At 54.9% G+C, this 25,734-nt stretch overlaps 1 protein-coding gene across 1 annotated transcript; it reads left to right on the forward strand.

Moving 5' to 3' along the window:
• Positions 1-544: 544 nt before the first annotated feature.
• Positions 545-21,328, forward strand: SYT12 (synaptotagmin 12). Its single transcript, XM_072970394.1, has 8 exons — positions 545-1,047; positions 6,334-6,390; positions 10,218-10,411; positions 12,063-12,455; positions 15,205-15,420; positions 16,107-16,227; positions 17,139-17,272; positions 18,626-21,328. The coding sequence occupies exons 2-8, from the start codon at positions 6,357-6,359 to the stop codon at positions 18,797-18,799; spliced, it is 1,266 nt and encodes a 421-aa protein (XP_072826495.1). The 5' UTR covers positions 545-1,047; positions 6,334-6,356; the 3' UTR covers positions 18,800-21,328.
• The last annotated feature ends 4,406 nt before the right edge of the window (positions 21,329-25,734 follow it).

The following is a 25,734-nucleotide window of genomic DNA, read 5'->3' on the forward strand; positions in this document are numbered from 1 at the left end:
CCAGCCTCTCCTAATGCCTGCGAGCCTCCCTGCCAGGCTGCGCGGGCAAGGAGGGTCCTGTTCCCCTGTTCCGGGAACATGGAAGATCGCCCACACCTGGCACTGTGCCTAGCCTTCAGCGGGGCCGTCATAAATATCTCCTGAATGATTCATTCATTCCTTTGGAGAGAAAGCACGACCCCTAAGTGGTTAAGAGTCTCGGCTTTGAAGACACTCAGACCAAGGTTCAAGTCTTAGTTTTGATTCTTGGCTCTGTGACCTTGAGAAGGCTATTTCACCTCTCTGGGCCCATTTCCTCATGTGAAAAATGGAGTGACCACGACCCCATTAGGTCATTGTGAGGATTAAGTGAGACGCTGTTGGCCTACAGGAACAGCCCAGTCCTAGTGGGAGGAGGTAATTATCCATTCAGAGAAGGGGCTGCTTTCCTCTGCTCTGCCTGCTTTCTCATTGGTTCCTAGGACGTACACAGTAGCCAGCCCGTTCTACAGAAAAAGAAACTGAGGCCTAGAAAGGGGACACACGAAGCTGGGATGCGGCAGCTGACTCTGCGTCCAGTGCTCGGTCGGCCTCTCAGAGCTCCCGGTGAACACATGCCCACCCCCACCCCCAGTCGTCCCCGGGCCTGGGAGTGAGGGGCTGGGCTCGGTCACGGAAGACCCCTGACTCTGAGGCGCGCTTGGGGATCTTCGGCTCGGACCCTGGAAGCGCCAAGCAGCTACTGGGAGCGGAGAGAGCGCTCGGGGTTGTCACTTTAAATAAAGAGGGAGCGGGCGGGCGAGCGAGCGCGAGGGAGCGCGCGGCGGGCTCCTGGGAGCGTGCCCGGACTGCGGCGCAGCGCCCGACTGCCGCCCCGGCCCGGCCGAGCCCCCGGCCCGCGCCGCGCTCCTCCCAGGCGGGCGCCCGGCGACACTGCAGGGGTGGTTCCGCCGGCGACCGCCAGGCTTGGCGCTGGTGCGTGCGCGCCGCAGGAGGCCGGCCGGGAGCCGGGAGCCGGAGCCCAAGCCAGAGCCCGAGCGGGAGCGGCGGCCCCTCCACAGAAGCGGGGTGAGTACTCGCCCCGCCGCCCCCCGCGCGCGGACGCCCACAGTGCCCCCTCCCAGCGCCGGGGTCCCCCCGGCTCCGCGCTCCCCGCACAGCCGCACACTTGCGGGGATCCCACACCGGCGCCGCGCTTGCACACGCACGCCCGGCACAGCGCACGCCGGGCGCCCTTCCCCGGCCTGGCCACTCCGCGCACTGCGCATCGCATCGTGCCCCGCACGCCCGCCCAGCGTGTGCACACACGCGGCTCACCCGGCCATTTACACGCCTCCCTGGCGCCCGCGCCACGCACGCCCCTCATACTCACACACAGCACCCGGACTGTCCCACTGCCCCTGCTCTGCCTCACCCACTCCGCGCTCCGGGGTCAGCCCCCAACACTCCAGTTCCCATATAGCCTGGGGGTTTGCGCGTGGCATGGTTGCTGGGTTTTCAGGAAATGCCCCAATTCTGAGAGGCATGTCGCACCCCTTTGCCAGGAGGCCCTGGGAGACCAAAGGGATCTTCAGCTTCTGTCTAGTGTCACCAGCCTGGATGGGGAGCTTGCCAGTGTCTCCCCACCAACGTTTGATGCCCCACCAACCTTTGATGCCACCGCTCTTTGGGAGAGGAAACTTGCCGTACTGGGGCCTTGGGGATATAGATTCGGAGTGAAGAATTGGGGGCTGGGGTGGTACGTGGGGACCTGGAACCAGGCTTGTGGGTGGAGGAGCCCTGAGCCAGCCATCTTAGTGACCCCACTCCCAGGATCTGTGGAGGGACTGTGTCAGGGGACAGTGACTGACTCCTCAGTCAGTGAGGCCACCCTCCCTCCAACGTGCCTGGGAACCCTGCACCCAGGAATGTCAGCCCCTTCCCTGAGCCAGAGGGTGACAGGTTTGGAGAAGAGCAGTAGCTGTGCTGCTAGAGATGCGGGAACAGGGCAGGAGACCCGCCCAAATTGACACAGCCAGTCTGGAGAAGACCCAAGCCCCTGAAATCTGAAACCTTCTCCAAGCATTTTGGGAGAGGTTCAAGCTTGGACTCTGCCTTTTGTCAGCTCTGGTGACTATGAGAAAGTATTTTCCTGCACCTCAGTTTTCTTACCAGTACAGTGGGCAGAGTAGCAGCCCCATCAGAAGGCAGCAGGGAGGATTTGCTGAAATAACACCTGGCCAGCCCTTGGTACAGGGCCTGGCATATAGTAGGTGCCCAGTAAATGCCAACCATCACCCTCGCCAGTCTGTACTGTGGTTTCCGTGGGCTTTGAGGGGGTTGGTAGCAAGATGTGTTTATTCCAGAAAGCCGGGATCACTTGAAAAGGCTCTCAAACCTAAAGATCCTAATAAGGCTCCCAGCCTGGGAGGTCCAGGGCACCCCTGTCCCCACCCATGGTCCTTCCCATTACCTGCTGGCCTCAGAGTGAGTGTAGGGGGAGCCAGAGATGTGACATGGGGACACAGTGAGCAAGGAAATGGGGTGAGGGGGAGCAGAGCCATGGGGACCCTCTCCCCTGCAGGGGCACAAAATTCCTGGAAAGCCATTTCTTGACAAGCCCAGGAGGGGGCCTTGACTGTGGTCAGATTCCAGTAAGGCCAGTGGCCACCCCACCGAAAGGCCTAGTCTGGAGGTGGCATGGTGGCCAAGAACCCAGGCCCAGCACCATCGCATCTTGCCGCCAATCCCAGTATTGCTACTCCCATGCTGAGTGACTCCAGCCACGGCTTCCTTGTCTGTGAAAGAGGGGTCCATTTATCGACTCAGTTGTCAGGTCTATATCATGTGCGTACTACGGGCCAGGCACCACACTAGGCTTTTGGCATGTATTATGTCTAATTCTTACAGCAATCAGTAGGTATTGCTGGGTAGGGATGGTTAAGCCTGGATTTGAACCTAGCACTGTTTTCAATGAGCAAGCCCCATGCAATTTAGGGTTTGGGGCCAGAATGAATAGACTGAATGAGGAAGGGTGCCAGGAAGGGGCTCAGATGAAGGTTGGGGGCAGCTCTGACCCTCCCCTGCTATGCTCTGTTTCCTGTGTGTCAGAAACACTGGGAAGCTCTGGTCACAGGCTGCCCTGGCCTTGAATGTGCCTTGTCAGCATCCTGTTCCAAGCCAGGCTGCAGCCCCTCTACTGGCAAACCTCAGGCTACCAGCTGGAGCCCGCTGAGGTTGTTGTAGTGGGTGAGATGGAGTCAGGGGTCTCGGTGAGAGCAAGGCAAGTCATTAAGAAGGGCGCTTGCTGCAGAGCCAGATCTGGCTCAGTCTCAGCTCTCTACTTACTAGCTGGGTGACCTTGGGCGAATTTACCGCCCTTCTCTAAACCTCATCTTCCTCCTCTGTGGAGTGGGGATAATAACAGGATTTGCCCCATAGGGTTCAGGGGGAGGTGACGGGGAAGACACATGTTGAGGCCCTTGGCGCATGCGCTGTGGCTCCTAATAGAAGAGGTGCTGGACCTGGTAGCAGGCCCAGCTCCACCACTGCTGGCTGTGTGGCTTTGGGCAAGTTACTTAACCTCTCTGAATCAACCCAGCCCCCTCCCTCAGCCCCAGCTCATGTGAAGGCCTGCTTACCAGGCTCAGGAATGGAGATGCTTCCAGTGGCCAGCAGGTTCTGGAAATGAATGGAGGGGTGGGAGGTGCCAGGCCTGAAGGGCAGAAGCCCTGTCTGAGGAACGCAGCCTACTCAGCTCCAGCTCTGGCTATTTTTTGGGGGGGAGAGGTGTGCAGGGATGGGGGATACAGACACACTGTTCCCAAATCTTCTAACTTTTAAAAGGAAGCTGGATCTCTCTCTCTCTCTCTTTTTTGAAGGAAGCTATTTCTAATGGGAAATCTCCCAACTTTTAAATGTTGGCCACTCACTTTAAGACAAATGAAACACATCTGCAGGCTGGCAGTGCTGCCCACATAATTCCACTGCTCAAAGTAGGGGTTCGGGGCCCTTCTGGACCATTGCTAGGCCAGGAACCACAGCAGCTCAGATTTGCCAAGTCCAACCACACTTCCCGTCCCCCCCTCTTGGCACACTGATAAGGCAATCATTGGCCCGATTTTACAGATGGGACATCTGAGGCTTGAAGGTAGTGAGGGGGCGGATCTGAGATTCAGAACCTCAGCATCTCCCCCAAGTTCTCTCCTCCCTCCTCTCAGGCAGATGCACTTTGGCTTCTGCCCCTTCACCGCCGGACCTTCTGGCCAGGGTGTGCCTAGAATCACTCACACCTTCCCTGAAAGCTCAGCTCCTGATCATGGGGTGTTGTGATCAGATGGGGAAAGATATGCAGTGGAGGAGTCTGAGGTCTGAGCTGGACCAGCTTTGGAGAGGTAGGGGCCCCTGGATACAGCAGATACAGGTTTCTGTCCCAGACTCCAGGAACTTGCCGCAGGGCGCACCCAGCCCACACTAGTGTGCTGCTGGCATTGGCTGTCCCAGCGCGAGAAGTCAGCCTGTGCCAGGTGAGCAGGAAAGCAAGCCGATGGCATGATCCCATTGCCCACAAGGCAGAGGCAGGCTGGGACACGTGTTCATGTTAACATGTGCGTTTCACTGTGTCCAGACCCCCTTCTACCAGGAACTGGGGCCACCTTGGGCTTGCTCACAGTGCCTAATCTGGCCTGTGGGTTCTCAGGCAACTTTTGAAACAACGTGCCTGCCTTCAGTAGGCACCGGGGTTAGCAGGAGTCTGAAGGCCTGGGTTGAATAGTTTCTTAGCTGTGCAGCCTCGGGCAGATGACTTCACCTCCTTGCCTCAGGACTCTCTTCTGCAAACAAGAGGTAATAATAGTCCCTGCCTCTGGGGTTCTTAGAGGATTAAGTGAGGTAATACATATGCAAGTGCTTAGAGCTTGGGTATAAGGAGTGCTCAGCAGGGCCATTATGATCTCCCGCCCAGGTCTCAGGAATGAGGTCCACTTGAATTGGCATGAGTGAAGCCCTTCCTGGTTAGCATCTCTCTCCCATCACCATGACAACCCACATCTCACCGTGGGAGTCGGGGCATCAGCAGAGGAGCTGGGAGCAAGGAGCAGTCTGTGCACCTGTCAGGGCTTCACCCCAGGGCCCTGTTCCGCCCTGCTTCTCAAGGCCTCCTGATCTGGGACCTATGTCACTCTCCTAAATGCCAGATAACACTGTCTGGATCAAAGCACCCCAGTTTGTTGACTCCAGCGCTACAAATTGAGGACAACCTCAGGATTCCGGAAAATGCTCACCCCTTGATTTGACCGCAGTGTCAGAAGGAGCCCACAGACTCCTTCAACGGGTTGCAAACAGCCTAGCCACTGCCCAGGAGCCCATTCCTCTCTACCTGAATGGTGTTTACATTTTTTTGTGAATTGGTTGCAACATTTAAAAATCAAGAAACGACACATAAAAAACCCAGGTATCTGGCTTTTCTTTAAAGAGCCAGGAGATTCAGCCAGGTTGGGTTGGCATTCTTGTGGGAACAGGAGAGTAGAGGCCCTTGGGTGGGCAGGCCCTCTACAGGTCTCCCCTGCAACCCTCACCTCCCCCGTGTACCCCATCTCACCTTTTTGTAACCATATCTCTGAACCATGAGGGAACGCAGAAGTTGGAGTGGGGGCTCTCCTGTCCTCTGTGTCCCTTGAGCTGAGAGCCATACAGTTCATCACAGCCTCCCTTTTTCCCCCCACCCCCCATTTAGAACGTGTCTCTGAGCTAGACTTACTTCTTAGCAACAACAATAATAAAACTATGAGCAGTTGCCTGGGTTCAGGTAATGGCTTGTATGAGCTTCCAGACCTTTCTAAAATAGCATAGTCAAACTTTCAGTGGTTCATACAACCTGGGAGTGGCAGGTGGGGTGGGGAGGAAACCATCCCAAGCAGAGGAAGGACTGATAATAGAATAGTGTAGAAATGCAGCGTTTCCGTTCAATTTAAACAAAAGTATTTGAAGTCAGTCTTCTGCACACACTGAGGGGCTGCCGGCCAGCCTGCTGGGGGTAGGTGGGCAGCAAAGGAGGGATGCCAGCGTTAGCAAGGACAAATACAGGATGCCAGGGACTATTGAGTTTCAGATAATCAGTGAATAATTTTTTTTAGTATAAGCATGTCCCGTGCCATATTTAGACATACTAAAAACTAATGTGAAATTCACATGTCACTGGGCATCTTGTGTTTTATCTGGCAACCCTGAAATTAGGTCTTAGAGTGCTTGAAAAGAGCTTCAAACAGCATTTTTTAAAAATACTATTATAAAAAACCACTACTTCTGCCCATGGGGTGTGAGGTGAGGGGTGGGGACCCTCTGAAGCTCTCTCTGCTGACTCTCTCTCCCTTCCAGTGCCAGCCCCTGCAGCGGGCACCATGGCCGTGGACGTGGCCGAATACCACCTGAGCGGTAAGTCCCAGCAGCAAGCGTGCCATCTCACAGGAGCCTCCCACCAGGCCTGGGGTGGGGAATGTCAGTGGGTCATCTGTAATGGCCTTGTTTTACTGATGAGAACAGTGAGTGAGTGGCCCCCGGTCACACAGCCTTGGGGACACCAGGCTGGGACCAGTCTGTGACCTCTTCATCTTTCTGCTCTAGTGGCCCCTTCCTGTGGAAGCGATTCCCTCTGTTTGACCTGAGGGGATCCCCTAGGAGGCCCATGTTCTGCTGCTCCCTAAGGTTAAGGCTGTGATCCGGAACCCACTGCCCTGAGGCCATTCCTAGAGCCAAATGAGAGGAAACCCAGGAAGGTTGCTGTTAAATCCACAGGACATTAAACACCGAGACTGCCCAGTCCAGGGACGGCACTGTGGGCTCATGTGGGCCCCAGCAGGCACTGAGCTTAGGAACAGCCTCAAGACACCAGACACTCCAACCAATGGTGGATGGTGTCAGAGCCGAAATATACTTGCCATCTTTTCTCCTTGTGTTCCCCTCCCCATGTGATGGGGAGAAGGGAGGCTCAGTACAGGAAAGGGGCAGTGACTAAATAACAGGGTCAGGACATGAACCCAGGTCTTCTGACTCCTGGGCTGGTGCTCCCTGTCACTCCAGCTCCGCCCCTAGCTCAGCCCCCAGCCAGCTGAGGGCTCAGCTGAAGGACGTACCAGGGACTCCCTTTCCCAATTCCCAGCCAGGAATTTTCTCTTTTCATCTGCATGCTCGCAGGTCTTGGCCCAGGCCCTGGTGTGGCCTTCAGCAAGTGATGAAACCTGAGCCTCCACTTACTTATCTGTAAAATGGGGCAGTGAGGCCTGCCTCGGGGATTGCTGGGAAATGAGCTAAGATGTGTAAAGTACCCACGGTGCCAACACAGCTCTCCCCCACCTCTAGGCCTTCGCACATGCCCTTCCCTTTGCATGGAGTACTTCCTGCCTCTGCCTGGCTAGTCCTCACCACTGGTGAGGAGGGGACAGGCCCAGATCTGGAGCCAGATTGTCTGGCAGTGAATATCTCCTCTCTCTCTCCACTTCCTCATCTGTAAAATGGGGATAATAATAGAACCTTCCTCATAGAGTTGTTCTGAGGACTCGGTGGGTTAATATCCATGAAACGTTGGAACCGAGCCTGGCAAATAGTAAACAGTAAAGGAAGCAATTATTACTGAGACTCCTTCTCCTCATTTCTGGTCTTAGTTCAGACCTCATTCCCTGGGGAATCTTCCCACACCATCCCAAGGCTGGCGCTCAATAAAATGAGTAAATAAAGGAGCATTAGCCGTCAGCACTTCGCGTCAGCTCCCCGGGGTTCCTCCTTCCGCGCCCCAGCCGCACCTCCCCGTGTGCCAGCCAGGCCTGGAAGCTCAGCTCTCGTTCACACGCTGAGTGATTCTGACATCAAAATCCTGTAGTTAAACCGTGCTGGAGACTGATTTCTTTCTTTCTCTTAACAATGCCTGAAACCTTTCTCTGCATTGCCGCAGCGACATCCTAATGACCTCAGTTGTCATTCTCAAAGCCCAGTGACAGTCCCTCCAGAGACAGCACCACTGGCCCCCTCGGTTGGACCTCAGGCTGTTTCTGGATTTCTGCTGTTATAAATACAGACTCGATGACTCACTCCAGACATAAAACTCATTGGGATTTTTTTCCCTTAGAATAAATCCCCCGGGTGGAACCGCTGGATGGGGGGTGTTTTTGTCGTCATCTCCTCTCTCTGGATGAGGAGACTGGAGCCAGAGAGACCAGGTGGCCTCCCAGGGAGCCAAGGCACCTGCACCCAGGCTCTCAATTTTTCTCCCCTGTGGGCTTGAGCCCATAAGTAGATGTGCTCTCCAGCCTCTCCCAGCCTAAGTTCTCCTCTAGATAGTGGGGGTAGGATGCTCAGTGCTGGGTAAATGCCAGGGCTGAAGTCTGTGCCCTGCCCTTCTCTGGAGGGAGTGAGTGTTGTAGATTCTGGCTGGAGCTGGCTGGGCTCAGCAGAGGAGGGGCCAGCTGCATGATTCCTCCCTATGCAGGCTTTGGGGAGCAGTGTCAAAGAGCCCCTCCAGCTCCAAATGCCTGCCCCCCCCCTCACTGGGCTCTCTGGATGCTCTGATCTTTGCACCCACCCCTGTTTCCTTCCCTAAACCCCAGTCCCTGGCACCTTGGCCTGGGATGCTGCTTGCTGCTCCTGCACATCTCAGCTTAGATGTCCCTCTTCAGGAAGCCCTCCTGGACTATTCTCACACTCCCGTACACACTGTTTTGTCTGTTTGCCCACCCCACCCTCTCGACTGCTACTTAACGGCAGGGACTGAGCCTGGGGCTGACTCGCTCCACAGGGCACTCAATGGATGCTCGGTAAGTCTCCACCCCTGAAACACCCTCTCCACGTCTCTCCACCCTACTGCCGGGGAACTGAGCTGGGTTGAGACCAGGTGGGGCAGTGGTTACCCCTGCTGGCCCTGGAGTCTGGCTGCCAGAGTTGGAATCCCAGCACCACCCCTTCCTGGCTCTGGGACCTTGGACAAGTTCTCCTATATCTCAGTTTCTCCATCTGAACTGAATATAGAGGCAACACTGAGAATGATTTAGAGAATTTTGTTTGCCGACAGTGTGACCTTCTGCAAAATGAATCCCACTATGTCATTGGCTTCTTTGAGGAATGCAGAGCCAGATTTCTTAGTAGAGTGACTTAACCTGGATGATTCTACCATGTGCCAAGCCCCGTGCTAGGTGACGACTTACCCAACACAGCTGAGGGGGTAGTTAATTACCATGTTTGGGGACAGTGAGGCTCAGATAAGGAAAGTTATTTACTTATCAGTGGACAAAAAGGGTTTGAGCATTTGGATTTGTCCCCAAGCCCTGCACAGCCTACAGCCACCTCTCGCTTCTGGCTGAGATTTTTGATTTTTGATCTTTTTTTTTTTTTTGGTAACAGCTTTATTGGGATAAAATTCACATGCCATAAATTCACCCGCTTAAAGTGTACAATTCAATGAGCTTTAGTATATTGTGCCACCATCAGCACATCAATTTTTAGAATATATTCATCATTCCAAAAAGAAACTCCATATTCAACATCCTCCCCACCACCCCCGCCCCGGCCTCTGACAATCACTAGTCTACTTTCTGTCTGTATGGATTTGCCCATTTTGGACATTTCCTAGAAAAAGAATCATACAACATATGGTCTTTTAGGACTGGCTTCTTTCACTTAGCACGATGTTTTCAAGGTTCATCCGTGTTACAGCAGGTATCAGTACTTCGTTCCTTTTTATTGCTGAAGACTATTCCATTGTATGGATGTACTACATTTTATTTTTCCATTCATCAGTTGATGGACATTGGGTTGTTTTAGATGAGGTTTGAGGCAAAAATTGGGTCATTTCTTTTTCTCCTTCAAATCTCTTTCCACTTCCCCCAGATCCCAAAAGGCTGCTTTGATTATCTGGAAGCGCAAGTCCTCTGAAGGTTGAGAGAACTCAAAGAGGCAGGAACAACCCAATCTGTTTAAAGCTTAAGCAATATTTAACCACTGTTCACAGCTCTCCATCTGCTCTAGCCAAGTGTCCTCAAGACATAGAAATGTATGTCTTTGTGGAAAGAGGATAGAAGCAGAAATCAGAGGGTGTACATCTTGTTGGACCCTGGATCCCCAGCACCAAGCACCGAGCCTGGTGCATAGTAGGTACTCAGTAGCTGTTCAATGAGTAAGCAAGTCAGTGCTGAACTACGGGCTCCCCAGGTGCGGATGGGTAACAACTGAGGGGCCATAGGACCCATTAATCAGAGACTGCTCTTGCCTTGCAGTCATCAAGAGCCCCCCTGACTGGGAGGTGGGTGTCTACGCTGCTGGGGCCCTGGCATTGCTGGGAATTGCAGCTGTGAGCCTGTGGAAGCTCTGGACATCGGGGACCTTCCCCAGCCCCTCCCCGTTCCCAAACTATGACTACAGGTACCTTCAGCAGAAATATGGTGAGACCTACGCAGAGGCCAGGCAGAAGGTGAGACTTCCATTCTCATGGATGCACCCTGGGTTGTACACCCCACACCCCCACCGTCCACTCTCAGGATTGGCCCTCACTCCCTCCCTGTTAGTTTCCTCCTGTGAACAGGGACCCTTGTCCTCCTCCAGATTTGCCAGCATAGCCCAGTGCTAGGTAATCAGTGAATACTTGTGAATAAATGATTGCTTTCAGTTTAATAAAACAACCTATGAAAAACACAGGAAAATAAAAATAAGAAGATGGGGGTATGTATAGCTCATGGAGCACATGCTTAGCATGCATGAGGTCCTGCGTTCAATCCCCAGTACCTCCATTAACAAAAAGAAGAAAAATCTCGCCCCAAATGCCACCACCCAGAGGCAAGCAACTGTGACTTGTTTTCTAACTATTAACATTTTGGTTTATATCTTTCCAATATTTTAAATCTAGCCCCCTCCCATAGTCTTTTCTTCGTGCATGGTTTTTACACAATGGCTATCATTTCTACATAGAACTTTATACACTACTCTTTTCATCTCACTTAAAGCCGAAGCATTTTCCCATGTTGTTGAACATCCATCATAAACATCATCTTAATGGCTACACAAGATTCCTTTTTATGTATTTACTAAATGTCACTATAAATACTGCAGTAAATGGTTTATATGTAAAACTTTGTCTTCATTTGGGATCACGTATTTTGAGTGGATGCCCAGATGTGGAATTACTGTATCACAGAGTATAAACATTTTGGGGACTCTCAATATCTATTGCTGAACACTTCCTCATCTGACACTTGGCAGAGAGTTTTCTAACATCATGTGGAGTTCCCAAGAGCACAGCCAGAATCTGTTACCAGATAAGAGTCCCACATGCTCACTTATTTGGGGTTTTGGAAGTGATTATCTCTCACTCTGTTGGGGAGACTGTAAATTGGCACAACTTTTCCAAAAAGCATTTTGTAAACATGTGTCAAAAGCTTTCAAAAGGACTATGTCCTCTAAGTCAAGATTTTTAAGAGTGCTATTCAGTGCTACATTGTTTATATTTGTGAAAAATTAGAAACAACATAAATGTCCAACAGTAGGGGAATAGTAAAATAAACCATGGCTGTGCACTCAATGGCAAATGAAGGAGGCCATTAAAAATTATGGCAATGAAGACTGCACCAGCATGGCAGACACTTATGGTACAAAGGCTTTTCTCTCAAATCCCAAGGTCTTTTTAGAGAAAAGAAAAGTTCGAGTGTTATAGTTAGTGTTATCCAATGTGAAAGCTTTCCCACGTGGTAGACGTTTTTGAAAACTTCCTTTGAGGATGCTCGGTCATCTATTGAGTATATATACTCTAGTTTTCTTACTCATTCCCCTTCTGCTGGATACTTAGATTGCTAAGTATTTTTCCTTTTCATAAACATCAGTTTGGTGAACATTTTTACGTATGGGTCTCAGTCCATATAAATAAACATTTTGAGAAAAAGCTCTCTTACATCCTGGTTAGAGAGAGAAAACTGAATGACGTGAAATAACATTAAAGAAGGACCTCCCTAACTACGGCATCCCCTGCTTTTGCAAACGGGGAACTTGGCAGTGCTTTGCGTGAACGGGGCTTCCCGCATCTCTTTGCCTATTCCCCTGGCGATGCTCCCGTGTTCTTTTCCTCACCCTAGAGAGTGCCTGCTTGGAACACCCAGCGGGCCAGCACTCGGGGGCCACCCAGTCGCAAAGCCAGCCTCAGCATCGAGGACACCTTTGAGAGCATCAGTGAGCTGGGGCCTCTGGTGCTGATGGGCCGTGAGCTGGACCTGGCCCCCTACGGGACCCTCCGAAAGTCCCAGTCAGCCGACTCCCTGAACTCTATCTCTTCCGTGAGCAACACCTTCGGGCAGGACTTCACGCTGGGCCAGGTGGAGGTGAGCATGGACTACGATGCCGCCTCCCACACCCTCCACGTGGCTGTGCTGCAGGGCAAGGACCTCCTGGAGAGGGAGGAAGCCAGCTTCGAGTCCTGCTTCATGCGCGTCAGCCTGCTGCCAGACGAGCAGATCGTGGGTATTTCCCGGGTAAGTGGGGTGGGGGTGGGGCAGAGATGGGAGCAGGGCGGAAGTGTGCCCCAGGGCTCTCAGGAGTCCTTTCCAGGCAGGCAGGGTGCAGGGCCAGGCTGGATGTGAGGAAGGCGCTAGAGAGCAGGTGTTGATCCCAGAGCTGAAGGTGCAGGCTTAGGGAGGACAGAACCGGGAGTTTGGGGACTCCGCTGGCACAGTTCTCACCAGTCCTGCCACACGAGTCCAGTGTGTGGTCATTGCCCATTTTCACACCAGTCCCCTGTCAACTTGGGGTCCTGGCAGGGAAGGGATGACAGGTTCATGTTGGCTAATGGGGGAAAGCTTAATAACAGGACTTTATAATGCTGCTGGTGGGGTGTATGGTGACCTCAGGGATGGCATGTACCCTGGTCTGAGGGGAGGAGGGGAAGGAGAGGTTACCCAAACAGAGTCAAGTGTGTGGAGGGGGCCACCTCGACAGGCACTCTGCCCTTTGGTCAAGGGACACGGTCAGCTGGCAGCAGTCTTACAGTGAAGGTCCTGGGGGAATAAGTACCCCAACCTCCCTCCAACTTCTGGTTTCCCTCCAGTGACCCTCACTGGCTGACCCCACCAGAAGCCAGAGGCCAAGGGAGCCTGCTGATGAAGCCCATGGAGGTCAGCTCCTGGGGCCGAAAGCTGGGGGAAGGGCGGAAAATAAGCGGGGTTGGGGGGCAAGGAGAGGCACCAATCACCCCCCCCAGGATGCGCATCCATGGTCCCCCCACCTTGCCGAGAGAAGCGAAATCTACATGAGACACCCTTCTGCCCGGCACCAGTGGGCAGGCTCAGCCCAGTGCAGTCTCTGACCAGAGTCAGAGGAGCCTGAGGACCTGCAGGAACAGTGCCTTCTGACTCCTTGGAGACCGAACTGTTTTGAGTTCCATTCCCTGTGTTAAAAATTGGCTGCTCCTCAGAAGTGGAGATTGTCATCCCTCTTGCCCTACCCTGCGCCCCTCACTCTAGAAGGGTGTGGAACTGACCACCAGGAAGGGGCAGCCAGCTTCTGGGAGGCAGCTCAGTGGGTGGTTAAGAGCAGGACCCTGGAGCCTGATTGCCTGGGTTCAAATCCCAGTTTCCTGCTTTCTAGAGGTGTGACTTTGGGTGGGTGTCTTAAGCTCTCTGTGACTCAGTTTCCCCATCTGTCAAATGGGCATCATATTGCTTGAGGAGAGGATGTATTAATATATACAAAGTCCTTCATCCAGTCCTTGGTAAGTGCTCAGTGGACTGACTGTCTGTCAGGACCGTGATGCATTTCTGTTGAGCCCAGATCCATGCTGTCTGTGGCCTCGGCTGCCTGGAGGACTCGAGTGGTTCTGGATACATCCCTCAAGGGTGCATGTTGACAGCAACCACCACAGCCTGATATGTGCTGAGAACCTGGTTCACAGAGCCCAACGCGACTGCAGTTCCCTCATTAGCCCCAAAGATAGGAGGGTGGATTGATAGCATCTTACAGATGAGGAAACTAAGGCTCAGGAGGGTGCTTTGCCCCTGACAACCCCAGCAAGTGAGCAGGAGATCCAGGACTTGACCCCAGGGTTCCCATTTTCTTACACCTGTGTGCTCATAAAGTACAATGGATGGTCAGGGAGCCTGCGTTTCTATGGGCAGGGAATGGCCAAGAGGCTTGTTTTGGCCGGAGGAAGGAGATTTATGACCAAAGCCATGAAAAGCCTGAATGCTGGGGTCAGGATTCTCAAGCAGGCAGTTGGGTGGGAACGTGGCTCCCAGGGAGCAATGTAAGAAGAGCCACCCCACAGCCCCGGCAGTGACCACAGAGTGTGGCTCAGGGCATCTGGAGGTGCTGACAGATTTATTCCCAAGAATTCAGGCTTCTTAGCATCACAGCACAGCCAATCCCAGTGAGTAGGCGGCTACCCCCAGGCTGGGCAGCCCCCCAGCTTCAGGCGAGGTGCCAGGGATGAGAGCTCCTCTCTTTAAATATCACCAGTGACTAAGACAGCCCCCCACGGAAAGGGGACCAGTGCCCACAAGTGCACCTTCCCAGGGGGCCTGCCTACAGCTTCCTGTGAGGAGGCCAGTGGTACCCACTGGGCAGGACTGAGCTTAGAAACAAAGTCTGCCCTGCCTCACCTAGTCACTCCATTGGCCCATCCACCCCACAAAATTCAGGCATTTCTTTTCTTGTCTTGTCTTGGACAGGGGAGGTAATTAGGTTTATTTATTTAATGGAGGTGCTGGGGATTGAACCCAGGACCTTGTGCATGCTAAGCATGCACTTTACCACTGAGCTATGCCCTCCTTTCCTCCTCAACAATGTTCAGACAGTCCTGGGCCAGGCTCTGTAGGAGCTGGGACATCAATGGCTCTCACCTCCATAGACAGTTATCCCTCCTCACTGCATGCCTGGCCCAGGGCTGGACATGTGCAAGAAAGACAGCCAGCTCCACCAGCGCATCGCAAGGTTTCTGAGGAGCCTCCATGGACACTGAGGACAGGAATTAGTTGGGGTCAGACTGTGGAAACTTCGAATGCCAGGGCATTAGACTGGCCACCACTGAGAGGACAGGGGACTTTTAAATCATCAATACTGAGCCACCAAAGGAGGGATTGGCACTGAGGTGTGGAGACAACAGAGCCAGAACTGTAGCCCAGGTCTCCAGGCTCCCGTCCAGTGCTCTCTCCCTCCCGTGGCCTCACAGGCATCCGCTGCCACTTCCTTCCCAGCTTCGGACCTCCTTCCACGGCCCTTTCTCTGCAGATCCAGAGGAACGCCTACTCAATCTTCTTCGACGAGAAGTTCTCCACCCCCCTGGACCCTGCAGCCCTGGAGGAGAAGAGCCTGCGGTTTTCCGTGTTCGGCATTGATGAGGATGAGCGGAACGTCAGCACCGGGGTGGTGGAGCTGAAGCTCTCTGTGCTTGACCTCCCGCTGCAGTCCTTCAGCGGCTGGCTTTACTTACAGGACCAAAACAAGGTAAGCCCGCCCACCGGCCCACGCCTGCAGAGAGCGTCCCACCTCAGAGGGGGTATCCTCTGTTCTCTGCAACAGCCTGAGCACTGACGTCTTTAAATTAGAAAAAGAGAGCTGAGCCACGTTCAAGGAAATGCAGTTTACTGCCTCCAAATGAAAGACCCGTGACCACTCTTGACAGCTCTTCTTCTACTTCTCCTCCCACCAAACCTTTAGGAGCTCTGCTCCTACAGAGTGTCTGTTAGGGAAGTGCCTCTCTGGCCCTCAAGTGAATTATTTCAGACAAAGGCCAAGCTGACGTTTACCTTTATAAGTGTAGGAGTGCTTGGGGAGCGTCACTTATTTAAACAAATGATAACCTAATTCCAGTCCACTTGGACCTCTATGAACTACTACCATAGACTGTTTTCTTTGGTCTGGAATGAAGGAACATAATTGCATTTGTTGCTACATTTGACAGGCAACCTCTGGCCCTTCTTCCAAGGCAGGACCTACACCTGATGGGAGGGAGGATGGTGCTTGTGCAGCGGGTGGGGGAGGAGTCCCTTTCTCAATTCCACCAGCCTGGTGCCCTGGTGTCAGAGGCCCCAAGAGCAGCAAGTTCTCAATAGAGAAGGAAGCTTCTGCCTTTCCCTGACCCCCTCAAGTCCAGGGAGCAGAAGCCTCTGAGCCACCCACCTGTCCTCCAGGTGGCCGACGCCGTGGGTGAGATCCTGCTCTCCCTCAGCTACCTCCCTACGGCCGAGCGCCTCACCGTGGTCGTGGTGAAAGCCAAGAATCTCATTTGGACCAGTGACAAGACCACAGCAGGTAAGGCCCTGCTGGCCTCCTGGCTCCTCCGTGTGCCGTGGGAGCCGCGGCCCAGCTGCTAAGCCCCAGGCACCTGGAGGCATCAGCAGGTGTGGGGCACAGTGCCAGGCTCCCCCCACCCCAGCTTTGGCTGAGCTCAGGAGCCGTGCACAGTGGGAGGATTAATCTAGCTAGGGAAACATGGGAACCACGGAGGATGCCAGGGAGCCCCTGTGCGGGGAGGGATGGGAATCTGATCAGGAGGCTGGGGCACTGGCATGAAAACAAAGTGGGCACCCACTCTCCAGACCTGGAATTCAAGTCCCTTCCCAGCAGTTGGACTGCATCCTAGATTTCAGATGGGGATCAGGGCCACTGAGATGATGTAGGTGCCAGGCAGGACCTAATGCCCCAGCTCTGCCAGAGCCTGAGCCCCAGGAAACTTACGACAGAAGAGTGCGGGAGTCCCACCTGCTGGGAGCCTGGGGAGACCTGGAGTCTAGGCAGGTGCAGCAGGCACACCCAGTGGGTGGTAGGTGACAAGCAGATTGCGACTTTTCCAGAGCTGCATGTCCTTGAGTCAGGCTCCACTGAGCGGGCGCCGGGTGACTCAGGGCTGACGTCTGCGCTTGGGCCATTTATACAATGAAAAGCGGTAGGTCTGCCAAGGTCCCCAGAGCATCATTTGAGGGCTGGGAGGGAGGCTGCCTGAGTCCAAAGCCCAGCTCTCCTCCTGACTCGCATGTGAGCCTCAGTTTTCTCATCTGTAAAATAGGAAAGAAACGAAGGATTGATGGCAGGACTGCCAGAGATGATGACAATAGGGAGAGTCTGGGGAGTTGGGAGCCAGTGAGCCGCTGTGATGGGCAGGTCCTTGCCAAGTGAGTGCGGCCCTGCCCTCACCCCCACCCCCACCCCCCTCCCCACCACAGACCCCTTCGTCAAGGTGTACCTGCTGCAGGATGGGAGGAAGATGAGCAAAAAGAAGACAGCTGTGAAGAGGGATGACCCTAACCCAGTGTTCAATGAAGCCATGATCTTCTCAGTGCCAGCCATTGTGCTCCAGGTGCGGGGGTGCTGGGAGTGGGGGCCCCCTCCCTCCCTCCGGCCTAGCTTCTCAGGGCTCCTGCAGGGAGTGATGGTTTGCTTCAAGCCATTACACCTAGAAGCAGGTATTGAGCACCCATTAGGCACCAGCCCTCTGGTGAGTGCCTGGGACACAGGCACCACTTCCTGGGTGCTTACAAGAGACAGGCAGGAAAGCCCCCAGACAGTCCCGGTCCACTAAGAGCATGCCGGACTTTGGCCGTCAGGAAGGCCTCTGCAGGTGAGTGTAGCCAAGTTGAGATCTGGGGGAAGACAGTTCCCAGTGGAAGGAACTGCAGAGGCTGGGGAGGAGTCAGGGCTGACCCAGAGCTCTGGCTCTAATCTCCCAAGTTCTTCCTGCAGAGGCCCTGATGAGCTCCCCAGACCCTCCCCTGACCATGTACGCCAGGGAGACCTCCTCCCAGCACAGATATCCCAGACCAAGGGTGAGAGGACTGCGGAGGATATGGCCTGCACCAGACTGGTGGCTCTGCTTGCATGCCTCAGAGGATGAGGAGCTCACCACCTCCCCTCACTCCCTCCTTCCATCCTTGGGCATTCCTGACCACATGGGAAAGTCCTTTTGTGCCTTGAGCCAAAAGCTGCCTCTTGGCCCTGGGGCTGTCCAGAACCCCCCTAATTTCCCCTCCTGGGACACACCATCTGCATTTGAAAGCCCAGAACTCTATGTCACCCTGGGTGTTCCTAATCCAGGCAAACATCCCAGCATCCCTGGTTAGTCCTGGGTGTCATTGCCTTGTCCTGGGTGCTCATGGGACAGGCCACCCATCTGCCCCTGCTTCCCCTGGGTGGTCTAGGGCCACGACCCCACAGCCTTCGAGGGCGGGAGACTTCTTGGGAGGGGGGCTGGGGGTAGGGGGAGCGGGTGCGGGAGGAGAGAAGTCAGGCTGGGTTCTAGTTTCAGCTCCACCACTTTAACCTCAAGCAAGTTCTTTCCCCTCCTCAGTTATGAGTCCAGCATATGATTATATTAGGAATAACAAGAGACATCTATGATGCTCTGACCGTGTGCGCACTATTCTCAGCGCTTTACACTTTTTAGTTCATTTTGTTCCCAAGCATGTAGAAACTATTATTATCACTATTTGACAGATGAGGAAACTCAGGTAGGAAGAGCCCAAGTCACTGCCCGAGGCCACACAGCAAGGAAGTGGCAAGGCTGGCATTTGAACCTGGACCACCTAGTGCCACCACTGTGCAGGGAGGCAGCAGAAGGCTGTGAGGTTAGACAGACCAGGAGGGAATTCAGGGAGCTCTGGGCAACCTCTGGCCCTGCCCCTGGTCCCCAGCACCTGCATCACTTCCTCTCCAGGACCTGTCTCTCCGTGTGACAGTGGCTGAGAGCAGCGGTGATGGCCGTGGAGACAACGTGGGCCATGTCATCATCGGGCCATCAGCCAGTGGCATGGGCACCACGCACTGGAACCAGATGCTGGCCACGCTGCGCAGGCCCGTGTCCATGTGGCATCCTGTCCGGCGAAACTAGCAGCCGGGGTAGGGCCAGGGTGGGCATGGGAGCCTGGCACAAGCTTAGCTCTGACACCCTTCTCCATAGTCCAGCTGGAGCCTTGAACGCTGGGGTCCCCCAGTGGAGTCCCCATGCACTATCTTGGTCCCTCTCTCCAGACTGCAGTGGCGGAGTAGGCCTGGCTAGATGTCCAGGGACCCAGGGTTTTCTCTCACTGAGGACCGGCTGTGGCTGGGCCAGGACCCAGGGATGGCAGCCAGGCACAGGCCTACCACGCTCCCATTTTGAAATCCCCAACAGGTCTGTGCCTCAGCCTCGGGGGGTCTTGGCCTTGCAGAGCTCCCCACACCCTACCCCTGTTGGGAGGCCACGCACAGAAACTGGGCGAGTCTTGGGGGGCAGCTGCGGTGCCAGGCACAGGCAGGGGTGACATGAACAAGACACAGCCCCTAGGATGTCGGGAAGACAAGGTCCCCCTGCCCCAGTGATCTGCTCAGTGTGGAATGGCGGCCCCACCAGGCGGACCTGGGGAGGGCTCTGGGGGCCGGGAGGACAAGATGGGAGCTGTGCTGTGAGGGGCAGGGAGAGGACTGAGTGTATCCCAGGCCAGTGGCCCAGCCTCAGCATGGCAGGGGCATGAACTTCCCTGTCACAAACACAGTCCTCAGCCTACTGTGGTGGACGCAAGGGCCTCTCTCCAGGCAGGAGGTGAGACCAAGGGACCAGGCCAACCAGTGGCCCACGGGCCACATGGGACGCTGGCTCCAAGTCATCTCCACGAAATCTAATCCCTAGAACTGTAACCCTTATAAGGCCCAGGGGCCCAAAGAGGCCCAGACCCAGGTCCTTGTGTTCAGTCTCACACATGTCAGGCATTGGCTCCACAGCATTTGTTGGAGTCCCTCCGGCCCAGGCCCTGTCGGGAAGAGAGATGCTTCAGCCTCTGGGGGGGCTGGTGGGCAGTGGGGTGGCCAGAATACAGTCTGCCGGGGGCGTGGAGAAGCCTTTGTGGGCACAGGCACCCGGGAGGATGTGGTGGGACAGGAGTCCCTTGGCTGGGCCTTGGAGGAAGGGCCAGCCTGAGCAGTGGCAGGGAGGGGAAGTTCAGGGGGGTCAGGATGGAGCTGGGGAGGCAGATTTGATTGCCAGACTGGGAAGGAGGTGGCTCTGGAGCACAGGTTCAAACCCCCAGGACACCAGGTGCCCTAGGTCGAGTTCCAGAAACAGACCCTGAGATTCTCAGGCAAGGGGTTAATTGGGGCTGTGCCCTCAGGAGAAACCTGTTAGGGTCAAAGGGATGGAGGGGTGGGGAGGTGGTGCAGCAACGTCTGCTCTATGGGGCCGCGCACTGGTGAGAGCCTGGGTTCTCAGGCTGGTGCACTGTGGAGACCCAGGCCCAATCAGTTGTCCCCAGTGATGTTGGGGGGCCCAGGGTGGTCATGGGACTGGAGGCAGGACCTGACAGCTGCGGGCCAGGGTGGTCATGGGACTGGAGGCAGGACCTGACAGCTGCGGGCCAGCCCTGAGGCCAGGCTGCACCATGTGGCCAGCACATCAGGAGGTCTGCACGCCCGGGGACATGCAGCTGGTGAGCCTCTGCAGCCTGGGGGAGCCGGCGCTCTTTCTACCCCAGTGGCTCCACAGTGCAGGCAGTTTTCTTCCCACCTCCTCCTCCCTCTCTCTCTCCCTCTAACTGCATGAAATGTTGATTGTGCACCTGGATGGGCATGGTGGGGACCAAGTATGCTGACTGGAATAAGTCTAGAACCAAAATAAAGCTGGGGCAGGAAGGAGGGGGCTTCTGGGGAGCCATGCTCACCCCAAATCACCTTCATCTCCAGAAATCAGGGACTCGGGCCTCCGTGTGGGTTGCTGCCAGCATGCCTTCCTCTGCTGCCGGGTGCCTGGAGGAGGAGAGGGCCCCTGTCTGGTGGGGATACCATCACAAGGACCAGTGCCAGCTGCTAGGGAAGCTCTGAGAAGGGTCCCCAGCTGGGGCTGGCTGGGAGAATGGCAGTTCACAATATCAGGGCTTCCCAGCGGTGTCACTGAGCTGTCTTCAGGGCAAGAAGGATCAGGCCAAAAGAGGTGGATAAGACCAAAAACAAAAGCATCCCTGGCAAAGGGAACAGCATGTAGACAAGGCCGAGAGTGGGCAAAAACTTGGCCAATTTACCAACCTTGCCAGTGCAAAGTTGGGGAGGAGGGGGAAAGGGAGCCGAGGAAAGGCTCAGGGGAAGCAGGGCCATGTGAGTTCAGTGAGTGTGGTGCCTAGCCTGCAACCCTGTAACCCTGCTGACTGAGACATAGGTACTCCTGTCAGCCCCTTTTTTGCAGATATGGAAACTGAAACTCAGAGAGTTTAGGTAACTAGCCCAAGATCACACAGCCAGAGAGTCTCAGAGCTGGGATTCAAGCTCAAGCTGTCTAGCTCTTGAGCTCATGCCTTAATTATTAAACCACACTGCCCTCTTCCCCAGCCCTGCAAAGGTGGGGCTGAGAGGCAGCTGAGAAGCCCCTCTGGGTTCCAGGCTGCTCCAGTTTTCCCCTCTCCTGCTCTAGAAGATCACAGCAAGCATGGGAGGAGGAGGATCTGGGAATCCCACCAGTTTTCCCCTCTCCTGCTCTAGAAGATCACAGCAAGCATGGGAGGAGGAGGATCTGGGAATCCCCTCAGGGGGCTTCTGTACCCAGGGGCCTGACTTTGAAGAACTTCTGTGGAACCCCAGACCCATCCCCAATACCCAGAAGACAGGCGTAACCAGTGAGACAGAACACTGCAGGAGCCCAAGAAGGGTGGACACCAGGGAAGACTTCCTGGAGGAGATGGAAGCACCACCCTTGCAGTGTGGGGAGGACTGTACATGCAGAGGAGGGAGAGCAACCTCCAGACAGGGAAACTGCCTATACAAAGGTGTCACATGTGTCTGGGGAGCCACACAGCCAGCTGGGCTGGGGAGGCTTCATGTCTAGGGTGAGGCTGAAGGTCCTAGTCCTGCTGGCAGTGAGGTCCTGGGCAGGAGCAGGTTGGAGGGAGGGAGAGAGGGGCCACTCTGAGCAGCTTTGGAAGCAATGACAAGGGAAATCAGCCAGCGCTGCACTTGGGCAACAAGGAGCAGTCTGACCTGCCTTTAGGTTTTAGGTTCATTTCACAGGGCCCAAACCAAGGTACCCCCATCTCTTCCTGCCTCTTTCTCCGTTCCCACCCTACTCTTCCCCTCTCCTCCAGCCCTTGGCCTGTGGGCCTGCCTTGAGGGCCTCAGGCCCCTTCTGTCTCAGAGCCGTCAGGGGTAGGCTGAGTCCCACCTACAAGGACAGGTGTGGAGGTCACTGTCCTGAGCAGCAACAGTGGCTGGGCCCCCTGGCACGTGGGAGGAGCAGGATGAGCCACGGCAGCAGCCACAGGTGACAGCAGTTCAAATCCTCACTGCCTCTCCTGCCTGGCCGTCTATGCCTGCAGACACCTGCACGGACAGACCAAAAAGCTAAACAAACACTAGGACGGCCACAGGGCTCCCTCCCTCTCCACCCACTCCCACCCCATTATCAAACTTCCCATCCCACCCAGAACAGTCAGTAGTGGTGAGGGAGGGACAGAAGGCCTGCGACCCCAGAACTGATCTCCAATTAAATGGCAGCTGGAGTTGACCTGGTCTGAGGGAGGCCAGACAGGAGGACATTTGGGACAAGAAGCCCTCCTGGGTTCCACCTGCCATAGCCTAGGTCTGCTGCTTACTTGCTGTGTGACAGGTTCCTTTCGCTCAAGAGCCTCAGTTTCCCCATCAGAAGGATGAGTGTATTGGTCAAGAAGGCCTCCAAAGGCACACAAACCTCTACTTCTCAGCTGTGGGATCTCAGGCAAATTATGTCCCCTTTGGGACTCAGTTTCTTTATTTCTCAGAGGAGGATAAGAATTATACACACTTTATAGGACAGAATGAACAGACCCATGCCAAGCGTCTGGCACACAGTGGGTGCTCAGTAACCCTGAGGTCCAGACTTTAGGTGGAGGAGTTCTGGAGCTTTTGGGACCTGGTGTTTGGGATGGAGGGGAGGGGACATCGAGAGGCCTGAGGAGCAAAGGGTCTGTGTCCCCGGCCAAGGCATCCCAAGTGGCAGGACCGAACCTCCAAAGTTACACCCCCTCTGGCACCCACTTCCCCCACCTTCAACCACTGGTAAAGACCCCACGCCCCAAGCCAAGAACCCCAGGCAGAGTCAGCAGCCCTTGGTGAAGACAGTACAGGGAGCCGAGCGGCCACATGGGGGCAGCAGAGACTCGGCTGGACAGCAGGGGATTCTCTGCCACAGGGAGGATAGGGGTGAGATGTCAGAAAATGGGGCTGAGGGACCAAGGCCAGGGGAGCCTTGGAGCAGATGGAGGCTGGATAGTGATCACCTGCCTGCTGACCCCACACTCAGGTCATGCGCTGAATTCGTTCATCCGTGCTACTTGATTCATTTCTTCAGTTTGTTTATTCTTTCAAGTCAGCCGGTCTTCCTTCCTTCCCCTTTCCCTCGCTCCCTCGTTTTCCTTCCTTTCCCCTGTTTGTCCAGCCAGGCAGTCAACTGGACATAACATCCTGAGCCACAGCAGAGTGCCAGCCTGGGGCCAGCACTCCTGTCTAGGGATACAGAGACTTGTGGGCCTTGGTCCCTGCCCTTGAGGTGCTCAAGGCTGGACTGGAGGCTGAAAGATCCTGCCTGACCACATGCATCTGAAGGAGGGGATTCCATGTCAGGCCATCAGGCCAAGGGCCGGCCTGGCCACCTCCGCTGTTGTGGGGCAGTGACCTGTCGAGCAAGTTGCAGAAGGACTCTGGGCTTGGGACTGATGGGGCCTCAAGGGGCTGAGTCACCCCAAGCTGGTGGTGAACGGCAGCCACAGAAAACAGTAAACAGGACTCTGGCCAGGCAGACAGTAACCCGGGCACCTCCCCACTCTAAAATAAACTCCAGGAAAACAGTGCCGTCCAGGGCCCAGGAATGTCTGAGATTTGGAAAAATTCCATGCCAACCAGGGCAGATTTCCCGGGCCCAGTGACAAATCTCCTTGCAGAAGCAGGAGAGTAGCATGGGAGTGAGGCTGGGTTAACATCAGGAGACCTGGATTGAGATCCTGGTTCTGTGTCTTGCTAGCCTGACACAAGCCAACGTCTTTCTCTGAGCCTCAGCTTCCAAATCTGTAGACCGGGGGACAGGTCACCTGCTCTGCCCAGCTCACAGTCAAATAATGCATGTAGGGTGTGGTGTTGGGAGAGAGACCAGCTTTGTGGCCAGACCTGGGTTCAAATTAGAGTTCTGCCTCTTGCTAGCTATGGATCTTAGATGAGAACTTTAACCTCTATGGGCCTCAAGTTCCTCATCTGTGAAATGGGCTAACAATTCCCACCTGCTAGGGGACAATGCCTCCATGCAGTTAGCAATCCATTAATGGGCACTGTTCTTATTAGGAAATGTTCAGTGAAACTGTGAAGCATGACACACATCAGCAGTGTCATTAAAGTGATTATCCCTATGGCAACCAAGGCCAAATGCCTCTGCTTGACTCTCAGCTCCTTCCGCCCCTAGGCCACACCTGCCTCCCAGCCTTGCCACCCAAAGCCTGATGACAGCAGTACTGGGGAGAATAAGGGATGACAAGGCTGACAGCTGATCCTTGGGGGATGGGGTTCCTCCCCACCACTCCTTGGGGCGGGGAGCCCTACTCAGTAGCTACACACCCAGCCCGGTGCCAAGTCACTGCCCAGCCCTTTGGCGGTTTCCAAGAGAAAGGGGCATCTGAAGGGTGGGGATGTCCTGGGATGCCCCCTCCAACCTGGTGAGGCTTCAGTCTGCTGACTGTGGCCCTGGGTGAGCTTGGAATAGGAGTCAGGGGTCTTGGCTTGCCTCTGTGCAGAGGGGGGCTGCCTCTTTGGACCACAGTGAGGTTCAAAGAGGGCTGAGGGTGGTTTTTCACCCGTCTGGCTTTGAACTCCATGGAGAATGACATCATGATCTGTGTGTGTGGGGGGGGTGAAACCCAAAGACTTCTGCCCCCCATTTCTTGAGCTTCAGTAAAAACAGTCCAGGATCTGGGGAGGTCCATGTGCCCATTTGAAAAATACATATTTCAATTCTGGCTACTAACAGGGAGTCAGGTGACAGTTTCCAGTCCAATTCTGTATTTATTCCTTGCCAAAGTGCTCCACTAACCAGGCCTTATTGAACCCTCAGCCTCACCCCCGGCATTGGCTCCCCAACCCAACCTCACCCTCCGTCACAGGGACCCACCTCTCTTGCCTCCACACGTTGCTTGTGCTGTTCCCTCAGTTTAAATCAAGTTTTCCCTGCCCTGCATCTGTGTCTCACTTTTCCCTCAAGACTCTGGCCCCTCTTCTCAGAAGGGTTTCCTGACCACCACCCCCAACCTAGGTGAGGAGCCTCTCTCCAGCTCCCATCCCCTGCCTGTCCCCACCACCGTTGTGGCTCTTATCCCCCATATCCTCCTGCCTGCCTCCCATTCTAGGCAGTGGGAGACAGCCCATATGGGAGACTTTGACCTCAAGGGCTCAGGGTCTCCAGGTACTTGGGCACAGGGGTCATCAGCGCTGGTTAAATAAGAATCACTCACATACGACAGCACCAACTATGTGCCAGACCCTGCTTTAAACACTTTACAGATGGAAAGTTCCATCACTTTTCCTGGATCATGCCCCAGCCAGAGGAGAGACCCACCTGTAGTGAAACTTCGGGGTGCTGGCTAGGGGAGGGGAAGCCAGGCTGGCAGTGCCTGTGACCAACCTTTAAGGGCATGCCCGGGTCACCCTCTTCCCACCTGCCCCGAAAAACCTGCAGGGAGGCCTGTGGTGTGTTCTGTCTCCAGAGCCCTGGGGGAAATGCACATTCATTCACTCACTCATTCATTCATTCATTCATTCATTCACCAAAAGTCACAGTCTCCTGCTCCGTGC

The sequence above is a fragment of the Vicugna pacos genome, chromosome 10 (assembly GCF_048564905.1).
Source record: "Vicugna pacos chromosome 10, VicPac4, whole genome shotgun sequence".
NCBI lineage: Eukaryota > Metazoa > Chordata > Mammalia > Artiodactyla > Camelidae > Vicugna > Vicugna pacos.